Here is a 22,500-nt window from a genome sequence, read left to right on the forward strand (position 1 = left end):
CTCCTCTTCACACCAACAGATCTCTCCATCGGCATCGTATCTCTTCTGGAAGATCTTAACTCGGTTTCACTGCAGCTTCCAACTCGTGTTGTGCAGTTTGATGATTTTTTTTTCTTGGTGCTAATACGACAAAACAAATTAAGAAGATCAAAATGAGCTTTGAAGTTGTGAGAGCTTCAGCTCGCGTCAGCGTGACGAAGATTTCATCATCAGAGGAGCTCATGAACTCTGCTCTGTCCTAACGGGACGTTACACTAGAGATACTACAACTCATTATACTGGAGATACTACAACTCATTATACTAGAGATACTACAACTCATTATACTAGAGATACTACAACTCATTATACTGGAGATACTACGGCTCATTATACTGGAGATACTACAACTCATTATACTAGAGATACTACAACTCATTATACTGGAGATACTACAACTCATTATACTGGAGATACTACAACTCATTATACTAGAGATACTACAACTCATTATACTAGAGATACTACAACTCATTATACTGGAGATACTACAACTCATTATACTGGAGATACTACAACTCATTATACTAGAGATACTACAACTCATTATACTGGAGATACTACAACTCATTATACTAGAGATACTACAACTCATTATACTAGAGATACTACAACTCATTATACTGGAGATACTACAACTCATTATACTGGAGATACTACAACTCATTATACTAGAGATACTACAACTCATTATACTAGAGATACTACAACTCATTATACTGGAGATACTACAACTCATTATACTAGAGATACTACAACTCATTATACTGGAGATACTACAACTCATTATACTGGAGATACTACAACTCATTATACTAGAGATACTACAACTCATTATACTAGAGATACTAGAACTCATTATACTGAGATACTACAACTCATTATACTGGATACTACAACTCATTATACTGGAGATACTACAACTCATTATACTGGAGATACTACAACTCATTATACTAGAGATACTACAACTCATTATACTAGAGATACTACAACTCATTATACTAGAGATACTATATCAAACTCATGTTACCGTTATGCAGATGCTTTATTTTATTAAACTTATAAACTTCTTATTGTGAAGAATTTTCATTTTAAATATGCGCATTCTACAATTTTCTTCTGACATTTTTAAACCACATCTTTTCGTGAGTGTGCGTGTGTGTGTGTGAGTGTGTGTGTGCCTGTGTGTGTGTATGCCTGTGTGTGTGAGTGTGTTTGTGCCTGTGTGTGTGTGTGTGTGTGTGAGTGTGAGTGTGTGTGTGCCTGTGTGTGTGAGTGTGTGTGTGTGTGTGTGAGTGTGTGCCTGTGTGTGTGTGTTACAAGTTACAAGTTACAAGTCTTTTATTGTCAGATGCACAGAATGACACAGGGTCAGACTGGGCACTGAAATTCACCACACAACAACTACCACAGCATAACATAGCAAACATAATATAACATAACATAACATGACATACACTCTGAACAAGTACTCTGAACATAATACTAACATATATACATATAACATATAATCCACGTGTAGTAACATATAATAAACTAAACTACAGACAAATGGGAGTAGCAGGTAGTGAAAGCAGGTAGTGCAATAAAAAGTGTAAGTACAAGCAGTGATCTGAAAGTGACAGTATGGAAAGTGACGAGTGCAAAAGTGTCGAGTGCAAAAGTGTCGAGTGCAAAAGTGTCGATAGTGTGTGTGTGAGTGTGTGTGTTTGTGTGTGTGTGTGTGTGTGTGTGTGTGTGTGTGTGTGTGTGTATGCCTGTGTGTGTGTGTGTGTGTGTGAGTGTGTATGCCTGTGTGTGTGTGTTTGTGTGTGAGTGTGTGTGTGTGTGTGAGTGCCTGTGTGTGAGTGTGTGTGTGAGTGTGTGTGTGTTTGTGTGTGTGTGTGTGTGTGTATGCCTGTGTGTGTGTGTGTGTGTGTTTGTGTGTGTGAGTGTGTATGCCTGTGTGTGTGTGTGTGTGTGTGTGTGTGTGTGTATGCCTGTGTGTGTGTGTGTGTGTATGCCTGTGTGTGTTTGTGTGTTTGTGTGTGTGTGTGAGTGTGTATGCCTGTGTGTGTGTGTGAGTGTGTGTGCCTGTGTGTGTGTGTGTGTGTGCTCTCTCACAGGAAGCAGCCGCTGTCTGTCTGCTAGCTTCTATAAATACATCAAAGGTGTGCTGAGTCGTATCCGGTTGCTCCGCCTCTGACGGACGCCGTGGCAACGCAGTCAGCTGACGGTGTAAATGCCTCCAGAGAGGCGGCTCATCACTGTGGAGAGGCCTCCAGCCCGTTGTCTGAGGCCTCCACCTTCTGTTCCTCCAGATAAAGGCAACAGTCACATTGTGAGCTCTGAGCGCCCGGCAGCTGCCCCCCCCCCCTCGGGCCCCTGACATCGTTACAGGGACAGAAACACAGACGGCCGTTAGACCCCCGACCCCGGCCCCCCGTTGAGCCCGTTTCCAGGGACAGCGGAGGGTTTGATGGTGGAATGGCGGCGGAGGCGGAGCTTCACCGGCTCCACGCCCCGCCAGGCAGGTCCTGAGGAGTTCAGCCTGTCGACAAGAGCAGGAACAAGAACCAGAGACTTCCTGTTTGAATCAGAGCAAAAACATTGACCCCATTTTTATTTTATTTTGCCGGATGTGAAGAAGTGTCGAGCTCAACGGCAGGGGGAGGAGGGAGAGGAGGGGAGGGGGGAGGAGGAGGGGGGAGGGGGGAGGAGGGGGAGGGAGGAGGAGGGAGGAGGAGGGGGAGGAGGGAGGAGGAGGAGGGAGGAGGGAGGAGGAGGGAGGAGGAGGAGGAGGGAGGGGAGGGGGGGGAGGGGAGGAGGAGGGAGGAGGGAGGGAGGGAGGAGGGAGGAGGGAGGGAGGGAGGAGTGAGGGAGGGAGGGGGGAGGAGGAGGGAGGAGTGAGGGAGGGGGAGGAGGGAGGAGGAGGGGAGGGTTACAGATGAATCTCTCTCAAACCTGCACCCCCCCTCCTCCCCCCCTCCGCCTCTTCCTCCCCCCCTCCTCCTCTTCCTCCCCCCCGCTCCTCCTCCTCCTCTCTCACAGGCATCACAGCTTTGGAAGTGGGGCCCGTGAAGCCGTCTCTCCTCCTCTTCAAAGCACAGGAAGTGTGTCACGGCGAGTCGCGTCCTAACAACCCGTCTGTGTGCGGCCGTTCAAAAGGGGGAGGAGCCTGTCCCTCCCGGTGCAACATGTGAGGCGGAGGCAGGAAACCAACGTTTAGAAGAAGAGCAGCGCGGCAGCGCAGAGGCTCATCCTGGAGACCTGAAGACCTGAAGACCTGAAGACCTGGAGACCTGGAGGACCTGGAGACCTGGAGGACCTGGAGACCTGAAGGACCTGGAGACCTGGAGGACCTGGAGACCTGGAGGACCTGGAGACCTGGAGACCTGAAGGACCTGGAGACCTGGAGGACCTGGAGACCTGAAGACCTGGAGGACCTGGAGACCTGAAGACCTGAAGGACCTGGAGACCTGGAGGACCTGGAGACCTGAAGGACCTGGAGACCTGGAGGACCTGGAGACCTGAAGACCTGAAGACCTGAAGGACCTGGAGACCTGGAGGACCTGGAGGACCTGGAGATCTGAAGACCTGAAGACCAGGAGGACCTGAAGACCTGGAGGACCTGGAGACCTGAAGACCTGAAGGACCTGGAGGACCTGGAGATCTGAAGACCTGAAGACCTGGAGGACCTGAAGACCTGGAGGACCTGGAGACCTGAAGACCTGAAGGACCTGGAGGACCTGGAGACCTGAAGACCTGAAGACCTGAAGGACCTGGAGACCTGGAGGACCTGGAGGACCTGGAGGACCTGGAGACCTGAAGGACCTGGAGACCTGGAGGACCTGGAGACCTGAAGACCTGAAGACCAGGAGGACCTGGAGGACCTGGAGACCTGAAGACCTGAAGGACCTGGAGGACCTGAAGACCTGGAGGACCTGGAGACCTGGAGGACCTGGAGGTCTGGAGGTCTGGAGGACCTGGAGGTCTGGAGGTCCTGGAGGTCTGGAGGACCTGGAGGACCTGGAGGTCTGGAGGTCTGGAGGTCCCGGCCCTGAACATCGGGGCCTGATGACATCATCGATCCTCCCGACTCTGTGATGACACGTCACCTGCAGCTTGTGCAGGACTTCCTCTGCAGGTGTATTCAAGTGTGTGACCACTCCCACCTCCTCTCTCCCTTGTTCCCTTCACCTGTCCTCTCACCTTCCTCTGACCACTCCCACCTCCTCTCTCCCTTGTTCCCTTCACCTGTCCTCTCACCTTCCTCTGACCACTCCCACCTCCTCTCTCCCTTGTTCCCTTCACCTGTCCTCTCACCTTCCTCTGACCACTCCCACCTCCTCCCTCCCTTGTTCCCTTCACCTGTCCTCTCACCTTCCTCTGACCACTCCCACCTCGTCTCTCCCTCGTTCCCTTCACCTGTCCTCTCACCTTCCTCTGACCACTCCCACCTCCTCTCTCCCTTGTTCCCATCACCTGTCCTCTCACCTTCCTCTGACCACTCCCACCTCCTCTCTCCCTTGTTCCCTTCACCTGTCCTCTCACCTTCCTCTGACCACTCCCACCTCCTCTCTCCCTTGTTCCCTTCACCTGTCCTCTCACCTTCCTCTGACCACTCCCACCTCCTCTCTCCCTTGTTCCCTTCACCTGTCCTCTCACCTTCCTCTGACCACTCCCACCTCCTCCCTCCCTTGTTCCCTTCACCTGTCCTCTCACCTTCCTCTGACCACTCCCACCTCGTCTCTCCCTCCTTCCCTTCACCTGTCCTCTCACCTTCCTCTGACCACTCCCACCTCGTCTCTCCCTCGTTCCCTTCACCTGTCCTCTCACCTTCCTCTGACCACTCCCACCTAGTCCCTCCCTCGTTCCCTTCACCTGTCCTCTCACCTTCCTCTGACCACTCCCACCTCGTCTCTCCCTTGTTCCCTTCACCTGTCCTCTCACCTTCCTCTGACCACTCCCACCTCATCTCGCCCTTGTTCCCTTCACCTGTCCTCTCACCTTCCTCTGACCACTCCCACCTCATCTCGCCCTCGTTCCCTTCACCTGTCCTCTCACCTTCCTCTGACCACTCCCACCTCGTCTCTCCCTCGTTCCCTTCACCTGTCCTCTCACCTTCCTCTGACCACTCCCACCTCGTCCCTCCCTCGTTCCCTTCACCTGTCCTCTCACCTTCCTCTGACCACTCCCACCTAGTCTCTCCCTCGTTCCCTTCACCTGTCCTCTCACCTTCCTCTGACCACTCCCACCTCCTCCCTCCCTCGTTCCCTTCACCTGTCCTCTCACCTTCCTCTGACCACTCCCACCTCATCTCGCCCTTGTTCCCTTCACCTGTCCTCTCACCTTCCTCTGACCACTCCCACCTCGTCTCTCCCTCGTTCCCTTCACCTGTCCTCTCACCTTCCTCTGACCACTCCCACCTCGTCTCTCCCTCGTTCCCTTCACCTGTCCTCATGCCATCTCACCTGTTGTCCATTCCCTCTCTCCTCGTGTCCTCCTCTCTCGCTCTTGTCCTCTGACAGATTGTTTCATGTTTTTCCGACCGAGCCCTCGAGCGTTCCACATCGTGTTCATATATTTCTTTCTGTTCTGTTTCTAGAAGTAAAGGATCACTATTTGCCGAGTCGTGCTGTTGGGTTCGGGGTCGTGACCCCGTGACCCTGTGTATGTGTTGGAGCGTATGGAGCGTGGTCACACCAGTTCCACCGCGTGTCTCCTAAACATGGTGATCTGTTTCCATTTAAGCAGCTCCTCAACAAATTGTTTTTTTAAATGGTAAGACGTCAGATTATGTTTTAAAACTGAAAAAATACTTTTAATCTGAGGAAAAATTAATCAGAACACAGAAATAATGAGAAGGTTTGATCTCAGATGAGACTTTCAGCCAATAGGAACATAAAGTTTTTAATCAATACTACCTGACAACCCTCAGAGGAATGTCTGATTAAAGGGTTTTCCATATTTAAATGTCTTAAGTACACTATAGTACATCATGTGCTTCAGTGTTTTGATTCTGTAGTGAAACTGATTTCTTGACTGTGATGTTGTTGTGTTCCTCCAGAGAGACAACATGACCGCCTGTTCTCCCTCCTTCATGTTGGTGCATTGATAGCAAACACTGATGTGCCTTCTCTTAAATAGAAGAGCCCGCAGTGTGTGTGTGTGTGTGTCACTGTCGCATTGAGCCACTAACACAACACACACTCTTTTATGATATAGGACTTCAAAAGACTCCGAGCTGTCTCCGTCAGTCTCGTTTTCTGACGCTCGCTGACCAGCGGAGACGTGGTGATGCCAGACGCTCCTCCGAGAGCAGCGTTCTGGTTTATGACTCAAATTAACTTTATAGGTCAAGAGAGGATCCAAACATACTTTTATTTTGAAGCTGGCATGCTCCATCAAAGAGACCTTCTAGTACTTTGTGATTTTAGGTAATAAATCAACCATTGAGACCAACGTATGGCATCTTACTGGCAGCCTTTGTTTAGGATCTACTCTCAAATGATAGACCAAATAATACTCAATTAATAGACCAAATCAAACTTAAATAATAGACCAAATAAAACTCAAATAATTGACCAAATAATACTCACATAATATACCAAATAATACTAAAATAATAGACCAAATCAAACTCAAATAATAGACCAAATAAAACTCAAATAAAAGACCAAATAAAACTCAAATAATAGACCAAATAATACTCAAATAATATACAAATTAATACTCAAATAATAGACCAAATAGCCTAATACTCAAATATTAGACCAAATAATACTCAAATAATAGACCAAATACAACTCAAATAATAGACCAAATAAAACTCAAATAATAGACCAAATAAAACTCAAATAATAGACCAAATAAAACTCAAATAATAGACCAAATAAAACTCAAATAATAGACCAAATAAAACTCAAATAATAGACCAAATAAAACTCAAATAATACTCAAATAATAGACGACAACAACTCCACGTTGTCCCAAGCAGCTGGAAGCTGTGGAGGCCGTGGCTTGGTGGACTGTCTGAGTTTAGGAGTAAATCCGATCTTTTTAATGACTAATCTGTCTTTGAAGAGGCAGTTAAACGAGCTGCTTTCAAGCGAGCAAGAAACAATGGACACCGGAAGTTGTTGTATTGATTTCAGATTAAAATGTATAAATTGACAAAGTGGGAAAATGTTTTTTCAACTACAGGCGGAGAAAAGAAAAACGCAGAGGAGATCACATGGCTAACGACACAGTTATTCCGTATCCGTATTTGTTGCTTAGCTCATCATTATCGCGTAAAATGCCGATGCGTCTCGTCCCTGTGCATTTTATTCTGAAAGCGTAAACCGGAAGTTGTTATCATTTTCATAGTAAAGTGTATAATTAACACAAAGTGGGAAACTGTTTTATGATATGATATTCCTTTATTTGTCCCACAGTGGGAATAAAAAACAAATACAAAAATGTTTTCACTTACTAGCGAGAATGGGCAACTTAAAAAAAACTATTGTTTCTTGTTTCCCGTTTTACATGTCGAATGACATAGTTGTTCCATGTAAGTAAGTAAGTAAGTAAATCTTTATTTGTATAGCACCCTTCACAACACGAATGTACAAAGTGCTTCACATCCTTAAAATAGGTAAGATAAAAATAATAAAATAATAAAATAAAATAATAAAATAAAATAATAAAATAAAATAAAATAACATCAAACAGATCATTTACGATTTAAAATCAGAACATAGAACACGCACAGGGAGCAACAATTAAAAGGACCAGACGCTGAAAATGTCTATAAATGTCCAAACGCCTGCCTGAACAAAAGAGTCTTTAAATTACTTTTAAACATGCTCTCGGAGGGCAATGATTTCAGGGCCAGGGGGAGAGCATTCCAGAGCCTTGGGGCTACCGCCCCAAAAGCTCGGTCACCTTTGGTTTTAAGTCTGGTCCTGGGTATCTGCAGAAGTTCCTGGGTGGATGACCTCAGAGACCGACTAGAGGAGTGTGGTTGAATGAGATCACAGATATAAGCAGGGCTTGACCGTGGATGGCTCTGTGGGTGACTACTAAAACTTTAAAATTAATCCTGAGATGCACTGGAAGCCAGTGCAGTGCGGCAAGGATGGGGGTGATTTGGCAAGACCTCCTAGACCTGGTGAGCAGCCTGGCAGCGGCATTTTGGACCAGTTGTAATTTATTGACGGATGATTTATTGAGGCAGGTGAACAATGAGTTACAGTAGTCTAGTCTGGATGAAATAAAGGCATGTACAGACATTTCTAGTTCCGCATGGGATATAATGGATCTGAGTTTTGCTATATTTCTTAGGTGGAAGAAACATGAGCGGGTGAGGGATATGACATGTTTTTCTAAAAGCATCGACTGATCAAATATTACACCAAGGTTTCTCAGATGGGTACGTACATTTCCCTTAAGGGACCCCATGTGGTGTGCCACTTTGGACGCGATGTGGTCAGCAGCTATAATTAGCACCTCAGTTTTAGCTGCATTTAATTGAAGGAAATTATTTGCCATCCAACTCTCTATGGCAGATAGACACTCATGGAGTATGCAGAGTTTCTCCAAATTATCCGGTTTGAAAGAAATCTGGAGCTGGATATCATCAGCATAACAGTGGTAAGAAATGTCCTTAAATTTGCTGATCAGGGCACCCAGGGGGAGCATGTATAGAGCGAAAAGGATTGGAGCCAGCACGGAACCTTGTGGCACACCACATGGGAGGGGGGAAAGGTCAGACCTAAACGGGCCAGCGGCCACCGAGAAACTTCTCTCTTTAAGGTATGAGGCGAACCAGTTTAGGACGCTCCCAGATATGCCCACCCACTCCCTGAGCCTGTCCAGCAGGATACGGTGGTCTACCGTGTCAAATGCTGCGCTAAGGTCCAACAGGACCAAAACAGAGCATTTGCCGGAGTCAGAGGACATCATAATGTCATTTGAGACTCTGAGGAGTGTGGTTGAATGAGATCACAGATATAAGCAGGGGCTTGACCGTGGATGGCTCTGTGGGTGACTACTAAAACTTTAAAATTAATCCTGAAATGTACTGGTCCTAACTATATGTAGATATATAGTTAGGACCCCCCCCCCCCCCCGCCCGTATTTTTTGCTTCGCTCATCAATATTGCGTAAAAGCCTATTCGTCTTATTCTGAAAGCGTTTTCTGGAAGTTGTTTTCATTTTGACCGAAGTGGGAAAATGTGTTTTCAACTTCAGGCGGAGAACGGGCAACTTTAAAAACAAGTGTCTCCTTGTTTCCCGTCTTCACATGGTTAATAACATAGTTGTTACATTTCAAAATATATTTATATTTAAACGTATTTTTGGTTTAGCTAATCATTACTGTGTGAAAAGCCTATGCCTCTTATTCTGAAAGCGTCAACCGGAAGTTGTTGTATTCATTTATATGTTGAAATGTATATTTAACACAAAGTGGGAAAATGTTTTTCAACTGCAGTTGGAAAATGGGCAAATTGAAGAAAAAAATATATATATATTTTCTTACTCCCGTTTTACATGTTGTTCCATTTAAAATATATAGTTATCCCAGCGATCTGTATTTTGTGTTTAGCTAATCATGTTTACGTCTCGTCCCTATGCCTCTTATTCTGAAAGCGTCGACCGGAAGTCGCGTGTGTCCTGCGTGTCTCCGGCTCTGTGCGGCGCCGCGGATCAAAGGTTCCTCCGCTCTCCGGTCACACGGTCCGAGTCTCTCTCGGTCTCCACGGACGCTCCGCGGTCTGGATCGTAGCCGCTTTCTTTTCCTCTTCTTCTTGGTTCTCCTTCCGGTGGATTATATTCTTCTTCTGATGGTTTTTCAACTCCAACCCGATGCATAGAAAATGGGTAAACTGCACTCGAAACATGGTAAGGTTTGTTATTCCTGAGAGAAATCACCGCTGTAGTAGTTTCTCCTTCTTCTATTTCTTCTTCTTCTGCGATACTTTGTAGTAACACGATTCATTGTCTCCTGACTTTTCTCAAGCCGCTATCTGTAAACCGAGGGAGAGTCCAGAAGGTAAGCGCGCTGATTTATTGACTCCTTTTGAAACACAGTGACAGAAACACATTTTAAATAAAGTCCCGCATTCCGCTCGGGTTGCAAACAGCAGAAATATAACATTACACATATATGCGGACGTCTTATGGGAGCGTTGCGCTTCTTTGTTTCAGGCGACAGTTTCGTCGTCAACGCCTGCTTGGCGAGGAAGGGCATCGACGACTGGCTCGGGAAGCAGAGGTACTACTGCGCGAGCGCGCGCCTCGAGCCGCGGGACGGGCCCCGCGCGCGCGGCGGCGGCGGGTCGGCTCCCCGGGTGAGTACGGGTCCACGAGGTGACCGTATTTATAGTGGAGCGGGACCGCGCGGCGCCGAGCGCGCGCCCCGGGTTCTGGGTGTTTTCTTCTTCTTCTTCTGCTGTGCGCGTTAAAGTGTTTTCACTAGGCAGAGTTCACTGGAGTCTGACCTGTGACCTCCCGGTGCTCTCAAAGTCGTGTCAAAGTTTTTTTAAAGCTCAGTTTCTTTATATTGTGGATTTCTCTCCATGAGCTTCAGATATTTAGAAGTTTCAAATGCAGTGGAAATATATGGAGGACTTAAAATGTCTTAAGTATAAAATGAAAAAATACCGGAATAAATAAATAAATGCTTAATTTAAATAAATGTATAGATAAATAAATACAGGAATAAATGAAAACAATGCATAAATAAATACAAGAATAAATAAAAAAAATGATAAAATGAATGTATAAATAAATAAATACAGGAATACATGAATATAAGTTATACCTAAACAGGACATCATTAAATAAATCTATTTCTGTATTTCTTCATTTATTTATGTCTATTTCAGTGTCCACACGAATTTCTTCATTTATTTATGTGTGACATTTATGTGTCCTTGTATTAATTTATTCATACATTTATTTAAGCATATATTTCTTTATTCCTGTATTTATTTATACATTTATTTAAGCATTTATTTCTTTATTTCTGTATTTATACATTTATTTAAGCATTTATTTCTTTATTTCTGTATTTATTCATTTATTTATGCATTTATTTAAGCATTTATTTCTTTATTCCTGTATTTATTTATTCACGCATATATATATATATTTTTACGCATTTATTTTTTTATTCCCGTCTTTATTTATTTCTACATTTATTTAAGCATTTGTTTTTTTATTCCTATATATATTCATGCATTTATTTTATTTTATTTATTTATACGTAAGACATTTTGAGTCCTCCATAAAAACATGCGTCTGCCAATCAGTGCTGTGTTTGATATACACAAGTGGGAAACGCACAAAGTCCCTCTTGAAGGGCGCGATGTGGCCTCTCCTCCTCGTGTGGAACACATCTTTGTTCCATCACTGAGGGTTTTTTCTGTTTTTTGGGGGGAACAATAGCCGAAGAGTTGAAAGCATTGCAGTGTGACAGTCTGGTGACAAGTGAGGATTGTAGAGGCCGGGGACAAAATGTTGGGGGTCATGCTTGTTTAGTGTTTTGGCTTTGCCGTAAACACTGTGGCTGTTGTTGTTGTTGTCAAGTGGGGAAATCCTCTGGAACGGCTTCAGAGGAGACTTAAGCCTCTTTGGTGGTGAGACCTTCCTCAAAGGCAGCGGCGTGGTGGAGGAGCCAGAGCCCTCGAGGAGAGGAGAAAGGAAAAGGTTCCTTCAGCCGCCTTTCAGACACAGAATGCATCCGTCCATCAAATGCAGCTCAGATCCAGAGACTGAGAACAACTCGGAGCCCCGATGGCAGAACTCTGGCTCCCCTGAAGCTGAATGCTCTCAATAAACTCTATTTATTTATCCATATGTTCTGCATTTAAAGAGATTGTCGTGCGAAGCAAAGGGGGCGTTGGTATGTGGATTTATTTGCATGACGTCATGCGTCAAACTTGAGGAAGTTTAAGGCAGCAGAAATATCTTCTGGTTCGGAGTCGGGTCCAAAGTCCACCATTGTTCTGTCTTCTGCAGGCAGTTCTCTCTGTGATAGCTTTGCTAGCCGCGGCGAGAGAGAGAGAGAATATCCTTTATTGATCCTGTGGGTAAATTATTCTCTGCATTGACCCGTCTGTAGTTATGAAGCTGCAGTGAAGACCTGGGAGAAACTGGGGCTTCAGTGCCTTGCTCAAGGACACTTCAACATGCAACTATGGGGAGAGCGGGGCATCGAACCGGCAACCTCGTGGTTACGGGACGACCGCTCTGCCCGTGAGCCACGGAGCGTAGAACATGTGTCGGGATGAAGGTGTGTGTGTGTGTGTGTGTGTGTGTGTGTGTGTGTGTGTGTGTGTGTGTGTGTGTGTGTGTGTGTGTGTGTGTGTGTGTGTGTGTGTGTGTGTGTGTGTCTGTCTTTGTGATTATAAAGAGAATCAAAACATCCGTATTTCATATTCATCCTGTGATGTTTTGTAAACACACATATATCCTACATACATATATAATATATGTGTGTGTTCATGTGTTTCATACTTAATGCTTCATTGGCTTTACTCTTCTCTTCATGTATGTATTTCACTCTAAAGATGCGTTACAGATTCCCTCAATGGTCTCACGTGTTAAATTAGTTTAATTTAAATGACTTTAAAGACGTTAAGGGGCTTCAGGTCTCAGGAGGAGTCCCAGACCCTGAGGGTCTCACAGGACCAGAAGCTCTCTGTGGAGACTAGAGGACTAGTGGTCTAGAGGACTCTTTCCGAGCTGCTGTGGTACCTGGTGAGGGGGTCTGTAGAGCCGGTGGTCTGTAGAGCCCCATCTGAGCCGGTCCAGCAGAATGTGGGTCGGGTGTCGGCAGCAGGAAGTCCACGCTGGAATTCTTTTGATCTTTTCCAGACGGCGTTCCCAGAACAAAGCCGTCTCCACGCAGCCGCCGGTCTGAGGAGCCGCTTCTTCTTCGGTGGTGTTTAATACATGTCAATGGAGGTCACTGATGGATCCTAATGATGCACTTGAGATCTGAATGACGTTTCCATGAGTCCTGCAGTCGGATGTTTGAGCTTTGCAGACGGGGGGGTCTGGGGGTCTGAGAGCAGGAGGGTCTGGGGGTCTGAGAGCAGGACGGTCTGGGGGTCTGAGGGTCTGTGGGTCTGAGAGCAGGACGGTCTGAGGGTCTGGGGGTCTGAGAGCAGGAGGGTCTGAGGGTCTGGGGGTCTGAGGGTCTGGGGGTCTGAGAGCAGGAGGGTCTGAGGGTCTGGGGGTCCTAGAGCAGGAGGGTCTGGGGGTCTGAGGGTCTGAGGGTCTCCACACATGAGATCCAGGTCACACGTTCTCCGCCTGTGGACCTGTATGGTTCTCAATTCACAAGCTCATATAAATAAATAAAATTAAATACAAAATAAATAAAATATATATATATATATTTGTTCTCCTCTTCCTGTCCCCTTGCTGAGCGTTTTCTTTTCCCACCGGCCTCTTGTGATGTCTCTGCCCCCCCCCCCCCACCAGGGTCTGCCCCCTCTGTGCTCCCCAGGGACCGGGGGCCTGTTGTTGCTCTTTGAAGAAGAGGAGGAGGAGGAAAAGTTTGAAGCCCCTCACCAGAGAGAAGAGGCCCTCACGGGGGAGGGGGGGGGCAGCACCTGGCCATCGAGGGGCTCCGGGATTGTTTTGGGTTTTTTTCATGAGGAGATGGCGTTAGAGGTCTCAGGCTGACGTCAGCATGCAGCCGGGGGTCTGGGGGACCTGGAGGGTCCAGGACCTGCAGCTGGCTTTAATGTGGCATCCAGCATCGCGTGTCCCCTCCATCCCTCAGAGCCTGAGGAGGTCCTGGAGGAGGTTCTCCTCGTGGACCCTCGGTTCCCTCCATAAAGGTGTTCTGTGGCGGTTCAGAGACTCTGGAGTGAAGGAACCTCCATCAGCTTCATCAGGTGGTTCTGTGACTCTGATGAACACGTCTGGATCCTTCTTGTTGGTTTAAGACGACGAGTTCATGTTCTCACCTCATGTCAACGTCTGAGACTTCACAACATGTCTGGGGGAACGTCCTGGAATCCATCAACCTGTGTCTGACACACGCCTCACACACTCATCACACGCCTCACACACGCCTCACACACGCCTCACACACTCATCACACGCCTCACACACGCCTCACACACGCCTCACACACTCATCACATGCCTCACACACGCCTCACACACGCCTCACACACTCATCACACGCCTCACACACGCCTCACACACTCATCACATGCCTCACACACGCCTCACACACGCCTCACACACTCATCACATGCCTCACACACGCCTCACCCACTCATCACACGCCTCACACACGCCTCACACACTCACTCATCACACGCCTCATCACACGCCTCACACACGCCTCACACCTCACACACGCCTCACACACTCATCACACGCCTCACACACTCATCACATGCCTCACACACGCCTCACACACTCATCACACGCCTCACACACTCATCACACGCCTCACACACACTCATCACACACTCATCACATGCCTCACACGCCTCACACACTCATCACACTCATCACATGCCTCACACGCCTCACACACTCATCACATGCCTCACACACGCCTCACCCACTCATCACACGCCTCACACACGCCTCACACACTCATCACACGCCTCACACACTCATCACACGCCTCACACACTCATCACATGCCTCACACACTCATCACATGCCTGACACACGCCTCACCCACTCATCACATGCCTCACACACGCCTCACACACTCATCACATGCCTCACACACGCCTCACACACTCATCACATGCCTCACACACGCCTCACCCACTCATCACACGCCTCACACGCCTCACTCATCACCTCACACACGCCTCACACACGCCACACTCATCACATGCCTCACACGCCTCACCTCACACGCCTCACACCGCCTCACACACTCATCACTCGCCTCACACACTCATCACACGCCTCACACACTCATCACATGCCTCACACACTCATCACACGCCTGACACACACCTCACCCACTCATCACACGCCTCACACACGCCTCACACACTCATCACATGCCTCACACACGCCTCACACACTCATCACACGCCTCACACACGCCTCACACACTCATCACACGCCTCACACACGCCTCACATGCCTCACACGCCTCACACGCCTCACACACTCATCACACGCCTCACACACCACCTCATCACGCCTCACACGCCTCACACTCATCACTCACGCACTCACATCACCACGCCTCACACACTCACACACCTCACACCTCACACATGCCTCACACACTCACACCCACTCATCACACGCCTCACACGCCTCACATGCCTCACACACTTCACCTCATCACACGCCTCACACACTCATCACACGCCTCACACACGCCTCACACACGCCTCACCCACTCATCACACGCCTCACACGCCTCACACACTCAACACGCTACGCTGCTCCCGAGGTGTGAAGCGTGTCCCTGTGGTGTGAAGGAGCGACGCTCACGCGTGTGCACAGCTGCTCACGCGTGCGGCGAGCGGCGTGGAGTCAGCTGTCCGGATGCAGAGATCAAAGGCTTCTGGGGGAATGTGCTCCGCCGCTCTGGAGGATTAGCAGCTGAGGTTTTGCTTTGTTTCCCCAAATATCTGCTCGCTGTACGGAGAGCTGCTGATCAGAGAGGCTCCGCCCTTACAGACGGGCGGAGGCGGAGCCTCTGCTCCACCTGGAGGACCAGATCAGTGTCTGAGACACGCTGACGTCTTTCTGAGCAGCTTTGGGATCGTCTTCTCTATCTCGACATGTGGAGGTAGGGAGGAGACGAGGAGACAAGGAGACGTCTAGCTTCATGTGCAGGAGACCAGAGACTTTACAGAGGTGTGTGTGTGTGTGTGTGTGTGTGAGATCAACATTCTGGGGTGTGAGGGCCTCGGTGGCTCCTCCTCCTCCTGTGGTGTGAGGGCCTCGGAGGCTCCTCCTCCTGGGGTGCGTTGGACTTTACAGAGGTGGGGGATGAGGATGAGAGAGAAAAATAATAAAGATGGCAGATTAAAAATAAATAAATAAAGAGGGGGAGAACTGGTTTCGCCCGTACGGTGTTTGGGGAAAGTCGCTCGTTTCTCACGGGCGACTTCCAGCTGGTCAGCGGGAGAGAAGAGTCCCAATGCGTATCAAAGATCCTCAACACGGAGGTACCACTCGGTGCTTTCTGTTAAAACTAAAACCAAACCAAGTTTTTTCCCCCAGAGCATTCACAATAATCACTCACTGTGAACCCATCATTAGTCTGAGAGAGAGAGGCGGGGTCTGCTCATCCATGTCCTACATCCTAACTGCCCTCTGCTGAATAGAATCCGTCCCCTCGGCTCCACTGGAGTCACTGAAGTGTCTATTTATGATGCCTTGTTTACTGAGGCTGAAACACGCCGTGTAATTACAGAGTGTATTAAATGTATATATAAACTCCTCAACACAGCGGGGACATTACGGGTCTCATGATTTGTTTTTGTATTACGAAGAAAAAAATAAAAGCAAATTCCTCGTTTGTAAGTAAATTAATTTTTAGTTTTGTTAAATTAGAATTTGTTGCAGCGAATTAAAAAAATTCGCTCTCAAAATGAAAATCTAGGAGTTGAGTTTGGACGTAGTGGGCGGGGCTTACGCTGCTGAATGAGGAGCGAGGCGTTTCTATTGGTGGGTGCACAGACACTGAGCTGAAGACGAGTGGTCACTACTGGCTCTGCATCACATGCACTTTTTATTTCTCACACACCAAAGAAGAGGAGAGGATGTTCGTGATGAGGCCCAGTGCTGCTGGGGGAGGGCAGTGGTTCTCAAACTGTGGGGCGCGTCCCTCTAGTGGGGCGCCACGGCATTCCAGATGGGGCACGAGAGATGAATATTTTTTAAATTTGAATTTCAAGACTTTTGAGAACTTCACATGTTATAAGTTACACGGACATAAAAAACTAATTTATTAATAAATAAAGAGCGCCATGGCTGTAGTTTGGTGTAAGTGTTTCCGTGAGAAGAGGAGCGGCCTCTTCGTCTCCAGCTGCCTCCGACGCCTCGCCTCCTCCGAGGTGAACAGCGTACAGATTCAATTACATTTTTCAATTCAGTTTATTTGTAGAGCCCATTTTCACAAATTAGAAGTTTGAGTGCTTTACAATCTGTATATATAGACATCTTTGACCTTTGACCTCACATCGGATCAGGAACAACTCCCTGAAGAAGGTAAGAACCCTTCAGGAGAGCAACAGAGGAGGAGATTCATCTATTACACCTGTCCATCCCTCTCCAGGATGGACAGGTGTAATAGATGTCATGTGACCAGAAGGAATCATTACACACACAAAAAAACAAAAACAAGGAGTGGGCGGAGTCTCAACATTCAAGCTAATAAAGGCTGTTACCTTGAGTTACAGGTGAGGCTTAGTGCCCGAGGGGCTGTAAAAGATAATCTGTGCAGGTGTTAAAGTTGAGTAAATGGGTCATTAAAGTGTTGGCCAACTTCACACATGACACACAGAAAGAGAGAAGAGGGGGGGAGGGGGGGGCATCACGTCGGCATGTCTCTGGAGAGGTGGAGGCTGTAAATCTTTTGCTCGTATTCCACGGAGCCCTTCAGGAGCCTTTGATGTGGCGAGGTCATGTGACCCGCACTGTTTGCAAAGTTAATCTGACGCGGAGAGAAAAAAGAAAGGGATGAAAAATAAAGAAATTAGAGGGCAAACGACACGTGTGCAAACATCCACACGTCCTCTGGAACGTCCTCCACTCTGATCCTGTTGTCAGAGTGGAGCTGACGTACAGCACGAGTCTGAATGAATAGACACGAACCACACCGTGGAGGTGTGTGTGTGGAGGTGTGTGTGGAGGTGTGGAGGTGTGTGTGTGCGCGCATGTTTGCAGGTGTGTGTGTGTGTGCATGTGTGTAGATATGTGTGCATTTGCGTAGGTGGTGTGTGTATGTGTAGGCTGTATGTGTGTGTGTAGATGTGTGTGTGTGTAGATGTGTGTGTAGATGTGTGTGTGTAGATGTGTGTGTGTGTAGATGTGTGTGTGTGGGCTGTGTGTGTGTAGATGTGTGTGTGTGTAGATGTGTATATGTGTGTGTGTGTGTGCACTAGAGATGTTGAACAGCTGTTTTTACCATCAGTAATTCATGAATTCAGCTGAAGGGGGCGTGTCCTCGGGTCGGGGCGAGCAGGAGGCCGCCGGGCCCGGTCCTGATGAGCTGTTCTCGGGTCTTGGCCGCCGAGCCCTGGCGCCCGATCAGGGGCCGCTGACAGCCGGGAGGCCCAGAGGCCCGCTGGGACCTCCCGACAATCACACACTAATACACACGACTTTGACTGTAATGCAGCCTTCAGACCTGTAGACCCAGGATGTTGATAACACACACACACACACACACACACACACACACACACACCCCTGAGTAATGGTTTGTGGGCCAGGTGACTGCAGCGCCTCCCGGACACCTGAGCCTCTCCACAGCCGGCTCCCGTGTCCCTCCAGGCTCCGGTATGCTCCGACACGCTGCCAGCAGAGGGGCGACAACAACAGGCCGGGATTAAACACGAGTCCCTGAACGCATCGCTGCAGTGACAGCGCGCCACAGAAATAGCCCCAGGACCGGCCCTCAACTCAGAACCTCCACGCTGCCGTCCTGCAATTACCTCCTGAACTCCTACAGAGCGTCACAGTGCTCATATTTAGACGTTTAAACGCTGTAATTGAGACGCCGGGCACGGCGCCGTGTCGGAGATCGGCATCGTTAAAGAAGTTTGTTTTTACGTGAGAACAATATATGACTTTAATTTAACCAGGGAAAACCAATCGAGAAGCAACTCCCGTCTTTAGTGACGAGCCGGCCAGGAGGCAGCGGCACGAGCAGCATGGCAACACACCCCCCTAGGGAGGGAATGCCCCGCCCCCTTAGGGAGGGAATGCCCCGCCCCTTAATGATGGAATGCCCCGCCCCTTTAGGGGAGGGAATGCTCAACACCTTGACATCTATTGTTCATCTGGTCTCATGACATCTATTGTTCATCTGGTCACATCACTGTGGGCCTCATTACTGGCAATGATGAGTCAGCCTCCAGAGAGGAGGTTGCTACCCTGACTACATGGTGTCAGGATAATAGCCTCTCTCTCAACATCAGCAGGACAAAGGAGATGATTGTGGACTTTAGGAGACGGCAGGTGGAGGAGCACCCCTGCATATCAACGGCTCTGCAGTGGAAATGGTCAGCTGCTTCAGGTTCCTCGGGGTCAACATCAGCAACGACCTCACCTGGTCTGCTCACACAGACAAGCTGGTCAAAGCGGCCCGGAAGCGCCTCTTCTTCCTGAGGAGACTGAAGAAGTTTGGCATGGATTCAGTCATCCTCACCAATGTCTCCAGATGCCCAATAGAAAGCATCCTGACTGCATCACAGTGTGGGAGCTGCACAGCCAAGGACGCAGGCCCGACCCGTGTGGTCAGGACTGGAGTTCATCATCGGTAGTGAGCTCCCTGCAGGACACAGACCACACGATGCCTCAGGAAGACTGGATCCTAAAGGACTGCCATCATCAGCCTTCAGCCTGTTCACCCCGCTGCCTCTGGAAGGCGTCCCGTAGGATCCGGTCTCGCACACAGAGACTGGAGAACAGTTTCTTCCCGAGAGCCATCAGGCTGCTCAATGGACACTGACACACGATCGACACTTTTGCACTCGTCACTTTCCATACACTGTCACTTTCATCCTTGTACTTACACTTTTTATTGCACTACCTGCTTTCACTACCTGCTACTCCCATTTGTCTGTAGGTTAGTTTATTATGTGTATTATATGTTGTTAGTATTATGTTCAGAGTAATTGTACAGAGTGTATGTCATGTTATGTTGCGTTATGCTATGGTAGTTGTTGTGTGGGGCCTTGTCCTAAGAATTTCAGTGCCCAGTCTGACCCTGTGTCATTCTGTGTATCTGACAATAAAAGACTTGACTGACTTGACTTGATCTATTGTTCATCTGGTCACATGACATCTATTGTTCATCTGGTCACATGACATCTATTGTTCATCAAGTCACATGACATCTATTGTTCATCTGGTCACATGACATCTATTGTTCATCTGGTCACATGACATCTATTGTTCACCTGGTCACATGACATCTATTGTTCATCTGGTCACATGACATCTATTGTTCATCTAGTCAAATGACATCTATTGTTCATCTGGTCACATGACATCTATTGTTCATCTGGTCACATGACATCTATTGTTCATCTGGTCACATGACATCTATTGTTCACCTGGTCTCATGACATCTATTGTTCATCTGGTCACATGACATATATTGTTCATCTAGTCACATGACATCTATTGTTCATCTGGTCACATGACATCTATTGTTCATCTGGTCACATGACATCTATTGTTCATCTGGTCACATGACATCTATTGTTCACCTGGTCTCATGACATCTATTGTTCATCTGGTCACATGACATCTATTGTTCATCTGGTCACATGACATCTATTGTTCACCTGGTCACATGACATCTATTGTTCATCTGGTCACATGACATCTATTGTTCATCTGGTCACATGACATCTATTGTTCACCTGGTCACATGACATCTATTGTTCATCTGGTCACATGACATCTATTGTTCATCTGGTCACATGACATCTATTGTTCACCTGGTCACATGACATCTATTGTTCATCTGGTCACATGACATCTATTGTTCACCTGGTCACATGACATCTATTGTTCATCTGGTCACATGACATCTATTGTTCATCTGGTCACATGACATCTATTGTTCACCTGGTCACATGACATCTATTGTTCATCTGGTCACGTGACTGAAGACAACATGGCTACATGAGTAAACACTGTGGACCAAAATACAATAAATACTATAAATGAATAAATGAAAGGCGGTTACTGGATGTTCTTCCTCACAAAGGAGGGAGGAGTGAGGCCCGTGACGTGTTCTTCAGTTTGAGCATGTGGAGGTGACCTCTGGAGCGATGACCTCATCCTGCATCTTTAACCCAGATTGCTCGTCAGAAGACCTGAGAGGTCACGAGGGGTCGTCCCCAAAATGGATGTGTCGACCAGGAGCAGCCGGCGGGGTCTGAAGGGAGGTGCAGACCACAGTGGAGGTGGTGCAGGGTCTGAGTCTCTGATGTTATAACGTCTCTGTCGTCATGACGATGATCTCCTCCATCGCTCATGTTTCTGCTTCTCTTCCTCTGACAGGACGACATGGAGGAAGCAGAGAGGAGGGGAGATGAGCTCTACCGGCTGCAAGGTAGGCCCACCACCACCACTACACCATCAACACCACCACCACCACCACCACTACACCACCACCACCACCACTACACCACCACCACCACCACCACTACACCATCAACACCACCACCACCACCACCACCACCACTACACCATCAACACCACCACTACACCACCACCACCACTACACCATCACCACCACCACCACCACCACCACCACTACACCACCACCACCACTACACCATCATCCAGACTTCCAAGCCATCCACCTGCCAACTCGACCCCCTCCCATCCTCCCTGGTCATAACCTCCCTCCCCTCTCTGCTACCCCTGATAACAGCCATCATCCACTCCTCCCTCACCTCTGGTTCTGTCCCATCACCTCTCAAATCTGCTGCTGTTACTCCAATACTCAAGAAACCTGGTTTAGACCCCAACATTTTTAATAACCTCCGTCCCATTTCCAACCTACCATTTCTCTCTAAAATCCTAGAAAAAACAGTGGCATCTCAGATTCAGACTCACCTCTCCAACAATAACCTATATGAACAGTTCCAGTCCGGTTTTCGGCCCCCTCACAGCACAGAAACAGCCCTCATCAAAATCACAAATGACCTCCTCATGGCAGCGGACTCTGGATTATTATCAATCCTCATCCTCCTCGATCTGAGCGCCGCCTTCGACACCATCTCCCACTCCATCCTCCTTGATCGACTAGCCTCCATTGGAATTTCAGACACACCCCTTTCATGGTTTCACTCATATCTCTCTGGCCGTACTCAGTTCATTCACATCACACCCCTCAGTTCATTCACATCACACCCCTCCCCCCTCTCCTCCGGTGTTCCCCAGGGCTCTGTCCTTGGTCCTATCCTGTTTATCATCTACCTCCTCCCACTTGGACTCATTTTCCGCAAACATAACATTCAATTCCACTGTTACGCGGACGACACCCAACTCTATGTTTCCTCCAAACCCTCTTCCACGTTCCGCCCTCACCCCTCTGTGCCTGTTTACAGGAAATCAAAGACTGGTTCACCTCAAACTTCCTCAAATTGAACAGCAATAAAACCGAGGTTGTCCTCATTGGCTCCAAGTCCACTCTCACCAAGCATCCCAGTTTCCACCTTACTATAGACAACTCCTCGGTCTCCCCTCCCTCAGGCGAAGAGTCTGGTGTCGCCCTCGACAGCACACT

At 48.0% G+C, this 22,500-nt stretch overlaps 1 protein-coding gene and 1 long non-coding RNA gene across 3 annotated transcripts in view; both read left to right on the forward strand.

Annotated features, from left to right (window-relative positions):
• The first annotated feature begins 3,966 nt into the window (after nt 1-3,966).
• On the forward strand, nt 3,967-6,486 carry LOC130192801 (uncharacterized). Its single transcript, XR_008831451.1, has 2 exons — nt 3,967-4,178; nt 5,630-6,486. It is a non-coding gene; the product is annotated as an uncharacterized LOC130192801 (long non-coding RNA).
• A 3,253-nt stretch (nt 6,487-9,739) lies between these two features.
• nkd1 (NKD inhibitor of WNT signaling pathway 1) overlaps nt 9,740-22,500 on the forward strand; it is a 27,111-nt gene continuing 14,350 nt past the window's right edge. For both annotated transcript variants that reach the window (XM_056413607.1, XM_056413608.1), the window contains exons 1-4: nt 9,740-9,909; nt 10,028-10,060; nt 10,216-10,358; nt 21,267-21,318. In XM_056413607.1, coding sequence (XP_056269582.1) covers nt 9,885-9,909; nt 10,028-10,060; nt 10,216-10,358; nt 21,267-21,318 — 253 coding nt within the window. In that variant the 5' untranslated portion in view covers nt 9,740-9,884. The remainder of the gene's footprint in view (nt 9,910-10,027; nt 10,061-10,215; nt 10,359-21,266; nt 21,319-22,500) is intronic.

Source organism: Pseudoliparis swirei, chromosome 4, assembly GCF_029220125.1.
Source record: "Pseudoliparis swirei isolate HS2019 ecotype Mariana Trench chromosome 4, NWPU_hadal_v1, whole genome shotgun sequence".
Taxonomy (NCBI): domain Eukaryota; kingdom Metazoa; phylum Chordata; class Actinopteri; order Perciformes; family Liparidae; genus Pseudoliparis; species Pseudoliparis swirei.